This window comes from Abrus precatorius, unplaced genomic scaffold (assembly GCF_003935025.1).
Source record: "Abrus precatorius isolate BTA unplaced genomic scaffold, Abrus_2018 Scaffold7, whole genome shotgun sequence".
NCBI classification, from domain to species: Eukaryota; Viridiplantae; Streptophyta; class Magnoliopsida; order Fabales; family Fabaceae; genus Abrus; species Abrus precatorius.
In genome coordinates this window covers 301,137-311,589 of record NW_020874417.1, presented here as the reverse complement: position 1 = coordinate 311,589, position 10,453 = coordinate 301,137, and the positions used below count along the sequence as shown (strand labels likewise).

At 30.1% G+C, this 10,453-nt stretch overlaps 1 protein-coding gene across 1 annotated transcript; it reads left to right on the top strand.

Annotated features, from left to right (window-relative positions):
* Positions 1–1,680: 1,680 nt before the first annotated feature.
* Positions 1,681–3,497, top strand: LOC113873762 (pectinesterase-like). The gene is made up of 2 exons (XM_027512067.1): positions 1,681–2,692; positions 2,800–3,497. The coding sequence occupies exons 1-2, from the start codon at positions 1,681–1,683 to the stop codon at positions 3,495–3,497; spliced, it is 1,710 nt and encodes a 569-aa protein (XP_027367868.1).
* The last annotated feature ends 6,956 nt before the right edge of the window (positions 3,498–10,453 follow it).

Sequence of the window (10,453 nt, the reverse complement as noted above, 5' to 3'; positions counted from 1 at the left end):
ATATATTGTTGAATTATTAATAAATAACCATTTTTTAGTGAATGAAATTAAATTACTGTACTCTTATAGTCACAGAATTCTAAGACTCGGAACCACAATACACTCAACATTATGTGGAGGCAAAAAATCAACAAGAATAACAACATTACAAACAGGAATTTTTTACGCATACAGTATTACGAAAACAAAATATATATTAACGATTTAATATTGAATCAGTTTTTATTATCATAATAAAATAAATTACTATTACAAAAAATTTTAATTTATACTAATAATATGATATATTTTATCAGGGCAGAACATTACCATATACTATTAATATACAAATATTAGTATAATGCATTGCATGTTGGTATAGACCTTTAAATATTTATTAATAATTTATTTTTTGTTGGAAAATTTTTACTAATGAAAATTATCTTGATACGTGACAATTTTTTGTATGTTAATAAAAAATACTCTAACACTTGACAGTCCTTTATATATTAGTAAATGATAGTATTTTTGTAGTATAATTTGCATATCATTTTTAAAAAAATATTTATTTATCATTATATTTAAAAAAATTATAACATGTTAACTGAGTTGGCCTGGTTAAATTTCTCATGGTTATTTTCTTAAATTTCCTATACACTTTAACTTCTTTTCCTTAAACTGTACCGATATGTTTTTTAAAATGTTTAAAAATCATGTCATTTCGATAAATTTTACACATTATTTTTTTTCAAAAAAAAAAAATCTTCAGTAACTCTTATTTTAGAAGTCCAATTTTTAAAAATTAGAAGTAAATTGTAGACAAAGATCTGTGCTTACAAGTTTTTCTTTTGGGTCGTTTTATCATATACGACTTATTTTCATTGTTATAAAAAAAATTACACTAAATCAATATTACATATAATTACACGGTACAGAGAAGCCAATACAATAGCAAAGGAAATATTGTTCTAAGCGCAATGTGTAGTGAATTTAATATATAATTTATTTTAGAAATTATATATATATATATATATATATATATGCATAAAAATTGTAACATAATTGTCAAAAAATAAGTTGTAAAAATGTTGAGATTATTATGAACTTTGAAAATAATTTCACATAATTAATTTTACTGATTCTTTGTTGTATTTGTATACTAGAAGTATGAGATGTTAATATTTAATCTTTTTCCATGTTGAGTTATTAATTATTTAATTAGAGAAATAAGGAAGGAAAAATATGGGAGAAAAAGGGGTAAGGAGATTGGAATGCTAAAAATGAGGGTAACAAAATAATCGATCTATTCCAGCGATTTACCCTACGAATGGTAAACAAAATTGCGATCTGTAACTGCGTGGAACGTCTTTAGCAAATGAATGCATTCCAAATATGGTGAAACGCACGAAAGCCGCAAAAACCAGAACTTCCATTGAACGAGTCATAAGCTGAATGCATGGCTAAACATGCATTAAGAAACTCCCATGACACATATAAATACCCCAAACCTCTGCATTGTTTTTCATCGCCTTCTCCTCAAACACAATCAATAAGGGAAGGAAAAACCCATCCTTCCCACATTCCCAATAACTTTCTCTCCGCTTCAGCTTCATCCTTGTTTGTATGTTCTCTTCGGAGGGAAAAAGCCAATAAAAAAAAAAATCTCAAAAAGATCATATCCCCAAAAAATTTTAAAAAAATATGAATGGCAAAATTCTTGGCTCCGCGGTTTCTCTCATCCTCGTTGTAGGTGTTGTCATTGGCGTAGTTGCTGTTGTCCAAAGCCCAAAAGGGAACAGCAACAATGGTGGTGGTGGATCAGGGTTGAGTAACCACAACAGGGCTGTAGCATCATTGTGCCAAAACTCCGATGACCAGAAACTCTGCCACGATGTTCTGTCCCCTGTGAACTCCACCGACCCAAAGGACTACATAGCAACCGTGGTGAAAACCTCCATGGACAGCGTCATTAAAGCCTTCAACATGAGCGACCAGCTCACAGTGGAGCATGGCAACAAAAGCACCGGCGTGAAGATGGCCCTTGACGATTGCAAAGACTTGTTACAATCCGCAATCCAAGAGCTCGACGCTTCGGGTGTTTTCGTCCAACAAAGCAGCATTCAGGACGTGAACACACGCGCCGCCGAACTCAAGAACTGGTTGGGAGCTGTGGTTGCTTACCAACAATCTTGCTTGGATGGGTTCAACACCGACGGTGAGAAGCAAGTGCAAGAGCAGTTGCAAACCGGAAGCTTGGACAACGTTGAAAAACTCACTGGCTTGGCACTTGATATCGTGTCTGGAATTGCACACATTCTCTCTGCCTTTGACCTTAACTTGGCTCTGAAACCCGCTTCTCGTCGCCTTCTCGAGGTTGATCATGAGGGTTACCCCACGTGGCTTTCCTCTGCTGATCGTAAGCTTTTGGGTAAGCTCGACGAACCTAACCAGGGTGGAATTCTTCCCCATGCTATAGTGGCTCAAGATGGAAGTGGCCAATTTAAAACTATTTTGGATGCTATTAATTCTTACCCTAAGAAGCACCAAGGTAGGTTCCTCATCTACGTTAAGGCTGGTATCTATGATGAGTACATCCTCGTTGACAAGAAGAAGCCCAACATTCTCTTGTACGGTGATGGCCCAACCAAGACCATCATCACCGGAAACAAAAACTTCAATGCCGGTGTAAAGACAATAAGAACCGCCACCTTCTGTAAGTTAAAAAATATATATACATGCATGCATGTGTCTCTATCATATTCTATAATGTAGCTATTTGATTAACGTGAAATAATAATTTAAAAATGTGCATGCTTTCAGCTACTGCTGCTGATGATTTCATTGCCAAGTCAATTGCATTCGAGAATACCGCTGGTTGGGAGGGACATCAAGCAGTGGCACTACGTGTCCAAGGTGATCGTTCAGCATTCTTTGATTGCGCACTCAGAGGTTATCAAGATACATTGTACGCACATGCCCACCGTCAGTTTTACCGCAACTGCGAGATCTCAGGAACAATCGATTTCATCTTCGGCTATTCCTCAACCTTGATCCAGAACTCCAAGATCCTAGTGAGGAAGCCTGGCCCAAACCAACAGAACATTGTGGTGGCTGATGGCACTGGCCAGAAGAGCATGCCCACCGGAATAGTCCTTCAGAACTGCCAGATCATGGCCGATGCTGAACTCGTCGCTGACCGCTTGACCGTGAAGTCTTACTTGGCAAGGCCATGGAAGGCGTTTTCAAGGGCAGTGTTCATTGAGAATGATATTGGTGACTTGATTCAACCTGATGGTTACATTCCATGGAACACCGTTGAACCAAACACTGAGAACTGTTACTTCGCTGAGTTTGGCAACACTGGACCTGGTTCTGTTGTTAAAGCTAGGGCACCTTTTGCCAAAGGTCTTATTAGCAAAGAGGAAGCTACTCAATTCACTGCTGAAAATTGGCTCCAAGCTAGCACTTGGTTGCCTGCCGCTGGCATTCCTTTTGATGCTAGTTTCACCAAGGCTTAATTTTATTACTAGCATTTGCATTGCTGCATTTTGCATATGTTGAGTCGAGTGTTGTAATCTTTCTAGCGTGAATGTACCCTAAGGGAGTTGTACACACAGGATATCGAATTGGAACTGCTTTCAATGCTACTAAAGATCCAATCGATCCTTTTACTTGTTTGAGGAGATCACTCTTAATGATTAAGAAAGCTGTTCATTTATTTTCTTTCTGTCTATTCATCCTTTCTCTTTTCCTATTTAATCATATTATCATCTAATCATCAATTAATCAATACTGAGTATCTCACCATTAATTTGATTTTAAATTTTAATTATTAGAATAATTATTATTTTTCACTAAATAAATAAATATTATTTACAGTTTTTATTTTTTTTATAAAAACTCATAATATTTTTTTCCAAAAAAAAAGGTTAAAATCTTTTAAGATAAATTAAATTAACCGTATTTATAAATATAACCAAAACACTTATAAATAAAATTCAATAATAATTGGAGCTTTTGTTTTTGTGAAAATATATGTATATTGCGTAAATTTAGACAAGTTAAGCAAACTTCAATAGAACATATCTTTATAATTGTTAGTTTTCATCTTTTTCCAACTCAATTTTAATTACATTTTGATATATTTTATCTTTGAATAATTTGTGAATCTACATCTACAAAAAAGTTAATGATTCTTTTAATAATTTGTGTGTATTATTTAAAATAAAAATTATTTTAAATTAAAATGTATTAATTAAAAATATAAATTTTATTTTAATAAATAATTTATCATATTCTAAAAATAAAATTTAGAAAAATTAAAAATAATTACATCATATAATCAATATATAGATATATATATATATATATATATATATAAATTATCGAAACTTTTTTTCAGTTTGAACACTGTCAGTAATTGTTTAACGAAGAAGTCCAAAGCCCATTAGCTGACGTGCTAGGTGGGAGTACAGCTATGGGCCAACACAATTTGTTTTAAAGACAAAAAAAAAGCACAAATTTTCTTTTGTCATTGAGATCATTATTTTTCGAGATTGCTCTTGTTTTCTCTATTCTTTTAAAGATAGCATATTAATTAGTTTAAAGCAAGTTGTTAATTCGACCTAAAAAACAAGGTGACTTTGTTTATTAATTACTGAAAAATGTTTATAGTATAATTATAGATATTCATTGTTGATTATAAACTCATAAATATTTATTTTTATAAATATAATGCTGGTTTTAATTGTATTTTAAAACTTTCATGATAAAATAAACAACTAATAACATATTTTACGATTAATCTTGATTGCGTAATTTTGCGTTATGGTGTAGAAGTTGCATCACACTAGGGCCATTCTTTCTTCTTTACAATTAAGCTTTTTTTCTTCCTTCCTTCGCTCGATTGAGTATTTATAATTTTAGACTTTTTGGTGCTTACTCTACACTATTTTCTCCACAAAAATATGCCATATGCAAATAGGAGCTTTATGATAAAATATACAGTTTAAAATAAATTATAAAGCTTTTTAATTAAATTTTTAAGAAATGTTGATATATATTTTTTAAAATTAAATTTTCAATTTATATAAATTTTACTGCCTTATTGAATTGCAAAAAAATACTATGAAAAATAAATATAAAAAGATAACACATATTTTTTAATATATACACACACACAAGGACTATCAAATGTTTCAAAAAGAATTTTATAAAATAGACTAAAAGGAATAGTTATTATTAAATTAAATATTGTATGAATAGGGTTTGTGGAGTCAATTCCACTTAACAATTACTTGTAGTAATTGTGCCAAAACTAGTTATATATAAAGATAAAATCTACGTTACTTTATATAATTGAGAGAGTTTAATATTTTTTTTTACCATTAATTCTATGTAAATAGGTAGTAAAGTTAGTAGTTTAGTTAAAAAGATATTAATACTTTTTAATCTTTAAAATATTAGAAGAATCATAATCGTTGATCTAAAAAAATATAGAATAGCATAATATGCACCATATATAAAAATGGGTTGAATGATGATATTGCAATTATTTACACTATAAGTACTTTTAAAAATGAAATTATTATAAGTGTCACGATCAAATGATGAACAATGGTTAGGTTTTCTTTTCTTTTCTTTTTAAATGTAACCAACAAATTCTGTTTCTAATAAACAAAAATTGACATTTTTGTATAAATATTTAAAAACTAGAAATAAAATGAAAAATAAAGAATTTTTTAAAAATCTAAAATATAAAATTAATTTTTGAAATCAACTCTAAATTTTTTATTTTTAATTATTAAATTATCGCCTATTTTTTATTTATATCAAATATTTGCCAAAGAAATAGTAAAAAATTATTTTATTTATTGTTTAGGGTTTAAAAACATAATAAAAAGTGATACTTTTATAATTAAAGTAAAAATAAAATGTTATTTTTTCAATTTTAACTATAAAGTTGTCACCTTACTTTTGTTCTGATTTTTATTTTCACTTAAAATAACTTATTTCTGTTTTTAATATTTGTATATAATTTTTTTAAAAATTTTAATTTCTTATACAAATCTTCTTAGCTACTGAAAATTTTTCTTTCTACGGGACTCGCTTAAATTCATATGGGTACCTACATACATACGACTATTAGGCTAAGATGCTTCAAATTCACCATTAGTTACCCTTCATGGCCCCGAGATCATCGTAAAGATGAAACCCACATGAACGTAGGTACTATGGATCTCATCTTATGCCCCCATTTTCGATTTTAAATGAGATTAATCCTTAAAATATTAATATGGCTATTTTCTATAAATATTACTTCTGCAGATTCCAACCTTATGCAACCTCTTAAATATTATTAAATTCAAAATTGCTTATCACTTGTGATGTCTTGTGGATCAACTAACACATTTCCAAAAAAAACATCTATCCTTATTCTCACTTATGTTGTGCTCGTTTAATTCCTTTTGTTTCCCACATCTTAGCCTTTGATCACATACTAACCCTCGAAAGTGACCTCATTCTGATTGGTGAGGCATCAAATCGTTTCGAATATTACAGAAAGGTCAAGCATTGTTCGATCTTAACCACCATTTTCACCTACCATCCTTGCAACGTAAATGTTGAAATTTGGAAAAAGAAAAAATAAATCATGGATTGATAATGTGTGGATGATTTCTGACCGTTCTTCCATGTGCCAATTTATTATGCCTAAAAGTTTTACGTATACAAATTTCCACATCAAGCTTGCTAGCACCACATGACATCAAGTGCTTGGAATTGTAAAAAAATTGAGATACTAGTTCTTGCAAGAAATGCATATTAAGGTACTTAGTTTTTGTCTTTAGTTTATCATCAGTTAACTGTTTCGGCCCAATATAACCAATCTTTCATTATCTTAAGTTGAAATTTAATTAATATTATGTAACCTTTCTAATGACAAGAAAGATAAAGTGATTTTGCAGGTCATTGCAGGTATCTGACTTCCCGAGGGCTCATAGGGGTATGGTTGTGAGATTTTGATCAGAGAAAACAACAACAATCAACAAAGGTGCTACTGAGATTCTCAATTCTCAAACAATGAATCGTCTTTCAAAATTAAATTACCATAATGTAAATGAATGACTGTGATATCCTCAAAGGGTCATAGTGAGTGTCATCTAGAATGAGTGAGACTAGTGACATGAATGATTTTGCTAAGAGCGCAAGTGAGTGGAGTTGGAAGGAGAACAAATTGTTTGAGTTAGCTTTAGCCGTGGTAGATGAGAACCACCCAGAACGGTGGGAGGTGGTTGCAGCCATGGTTGGAGGAGAAAAAAGTGCTGTGGATGTTCAAGAGCATTATGTGTTTCTATTGGAGGATTTAGAGCTTATAGAATCTGGAAAACTGGACCATCAATTGGGAGAAGCTCAGCCCTGTGTCCTAGTTGACTCTATGGAGTCCTTGTCCTTGTCTGATAAATATAAGAGCATGTAAGTCATTCTTCTTCTTTGTTGAATAAAATTATTTTCTCTTCCCTCTCCAAGTGTTCTTTTATTGGCTGTGGTTTTGTGAATCTGTTAAATTTAGACCACGCAACATATCATTCCTGCTAAAATCAAAACTCAGATGACATGAAGTACTTGCAAAATTTAAAAATTTTGCGATAAAATGCTGCATAAAAAAGAATGATTGTTATTGTTAGAGCAGTGAGCAATTAGATTGGCTTACTTATGGAATAGATAAGACTCTGGTGTCCTTAACCCTTACAAGGACTTAACCTTGAACTTGAAGGAAGATGCAAGCTATAAGTTAGTGCAACTTCAAATTGGATGAGATGAAAATGAGTACATGATGGTTAAATAAATTTTGTGGGGATTGTACTAGCAAAGGGAAATAATTCCGAGCCATACAATTTATCACACTGCTTTTATACCTTAGCTAACATGTGAAATTGTTATTTACTTATTTTCTATCGCTAGCGTCATACATTTTGTCTGAATGATTGGAGACAAGAACAGGTATGAAGTTGTGAATCAAGTAGCAGTTTGCAATGATTAGGCACCTAAGAATGTGGGACCATACACATAGAACAAGTGATCATACTTCTTTAGCCAAGCTCTGTGAACAACAGTCATTACCTTTTTAAGTTGAATCCATGATCACATTCGAACATAGATCATATTCAACAAAAAAATAAGGAGGGGGACCAAGAGAGGAGAATGGAGACAAAGCCAGGGAAGAGGCAGTGCATGAGTGAAACCGCAACAGTTTTTCCCTCTCATTCGCAGTTTCTTGACTCTATTATGTTGATAGCTCCATCCATGCTCTGCCTGTTCCCCTGCTTTTGCCCTGTCTTTACCCCCACCTCATCCTTTCTTCATCTAGATTACCTTACCTCATCCTTGTCAGTTGTCAACATCCTTAACAATAACACTAAGCAGCATCTCATTCTCAGTAAGAATCTCCCATCAAACAAGGTTAAGGTTGTCCCAGAAATAACTTGGCTGTTTAGATTATGCAGGCATGAGTGCAGGTATGATTCATTTGTAATCGCATAAGGAGGAACTATTCATGTACTATGAAATCTAATTATAAGAATAATTTCATAGCTGTGTGAGACCTCGAGTGTACTGTGTACTATCTTTTATGGTTTGTTTTGGTAACCGAATTTCGTACTTTACATCAATTTTAAGTTTGATATTTAGTACTTCAGAAATGCTAACAAGACAATTTTATTAATATATAGTTTTAACTATTAAAAATTATGTAAATTTCACTTTTTTTCATTCTTAATTTTTTAAAAATTTAACTAATAATTACGATTGTATTAAAAAAACATGAAAAGCGTTGATTTCTCTGTACTTTTCACTCCCTTGATTGTACGTGTGGAAATTGTATTGTACATAATAAAATAAATGTACTACAACTTTAAAGCAATGTCATCGAATTCGGTATGGCTATCAATTTGGTTGAGATAATGAGTTTGGTTCAACTAACAATTCATTAGTTGAACTGTATATATTGAAGTCTGTATTGATATAATGACTATTTAACTTAATTATTAGGTCACGGGATTCAAAATTCACTTAAGAAATTTTGCAAATTTAATTTCATTCGTTAACTCAAAAATTAGCTTACACCAATTCAACTGGGTTTTAGGTCAATTTGGGCCAATTTAATTACACAACGGATCAAAAAACTTTAGATTGACTGAATGCTTTTTTTTGTTTTCGGGTAAGGGATTTATGACTATTTACGTTCGTGAATAAACTTTGATTAGATTAAATTTAATTAATTCAATTGTTGAGTACCATTATTAGCTTAAATATATTTTTATCGTTCCAAATATCACAGATTTACTATTAACTTTTCATGTTTATAAAGTTATAATTTTTTTTTATACATATAAAGTTATAATTTGGTGCTTGTAACATTTTCCCTTTACATTTTTTTTATTCTTTCGTTTTGTTTTACACTTTAAAAGCGTGTTTGACACTTAATTTCAAATAATTTATACAATAATTTATATCTATTTATTTTCATACATTGATTGAAGTGATATATAAACTTATAACTTATTATTATTTTTAATTTTAATTTTAATATTCAATATTTTAACAAAATTTATAATTTCCCCTCCTTTAATATTATTCATTTATTTTCATTATTACTTATATATGTTATTAAAATAAAATACTTATTTTTGAAAAACCTCAAAATATAATTATATAAAAAAATACCTTTGTCTACATAATATAGTAGAATTTGTATAAAAATTCACACAAATATGACATTTTTAAACTAATTCAACAACTAATTTTATCAAATATATAATTCAATAAATCAACTTATTAGCTTTCAGTTAAAGATTATTTTCAACCTGAAGTAAATTTTTATCAATTATTTTTCTCAAACATAACATAAGCGCCTACATGGCTTAATAGACGGATAATTAAATGCGAAGGTTATAATGTTTATGTGAACTAAATGGGAAAAAAAATCATCATGTTTAGAAGGATAAAAAGTTTAAAAATATACTTAATGGACAAAACAAAAGAAAGATTAATAAATGAATTATATGAGAAAAAAATATTTTATCAGGACAAGACTATAACTTATTTTAGAAATGAGAGATTATAAAAAATTTGTGATATTTAAACAAAAACTATAATAAATCTATTTTTTTCAGTTATTATGAATGTTAAACTTTGTGTAAATTATATATTTGTGGAAATAAAATATCACTTAACTTTTGTTGATGAAATAAAGTAATGACTTTAATTTATCTGATGAAAAAAGTTAAATTTGATATGAATCAATAAAATTTAATATTTACAAAAAAAATATTTAATGAAATATACATTCCTGCATATAATTACAAACATACAAAAAAAAAAAAAAAACCGAGTTACTCTGCCATGCGGAAAGAAAATATGGGGAACATGAATGAAAAGAAAATAAATAAATAAAAGTTATGTTTCTCTTTTATTT

What these genes read in the sequence shown, in the direction of transcription:
- LOC113873762 (XM_027512067.1), top strand. Translation starts at nt 1,681, where the DNA reads ATGAATGGCAAAATTCTTGGCTCCGCGGTTTCTCTCATCCTCGTTGTA. An exon ending in AATAAGAACCGCCACCTTCT is followed by an intron (nt 2,693 to 2,799) that starts GTAAGTTAAAAA and finishes GCATGCTTTCAG; the next exon opens with CTACTGCTGCTGATGATTTC.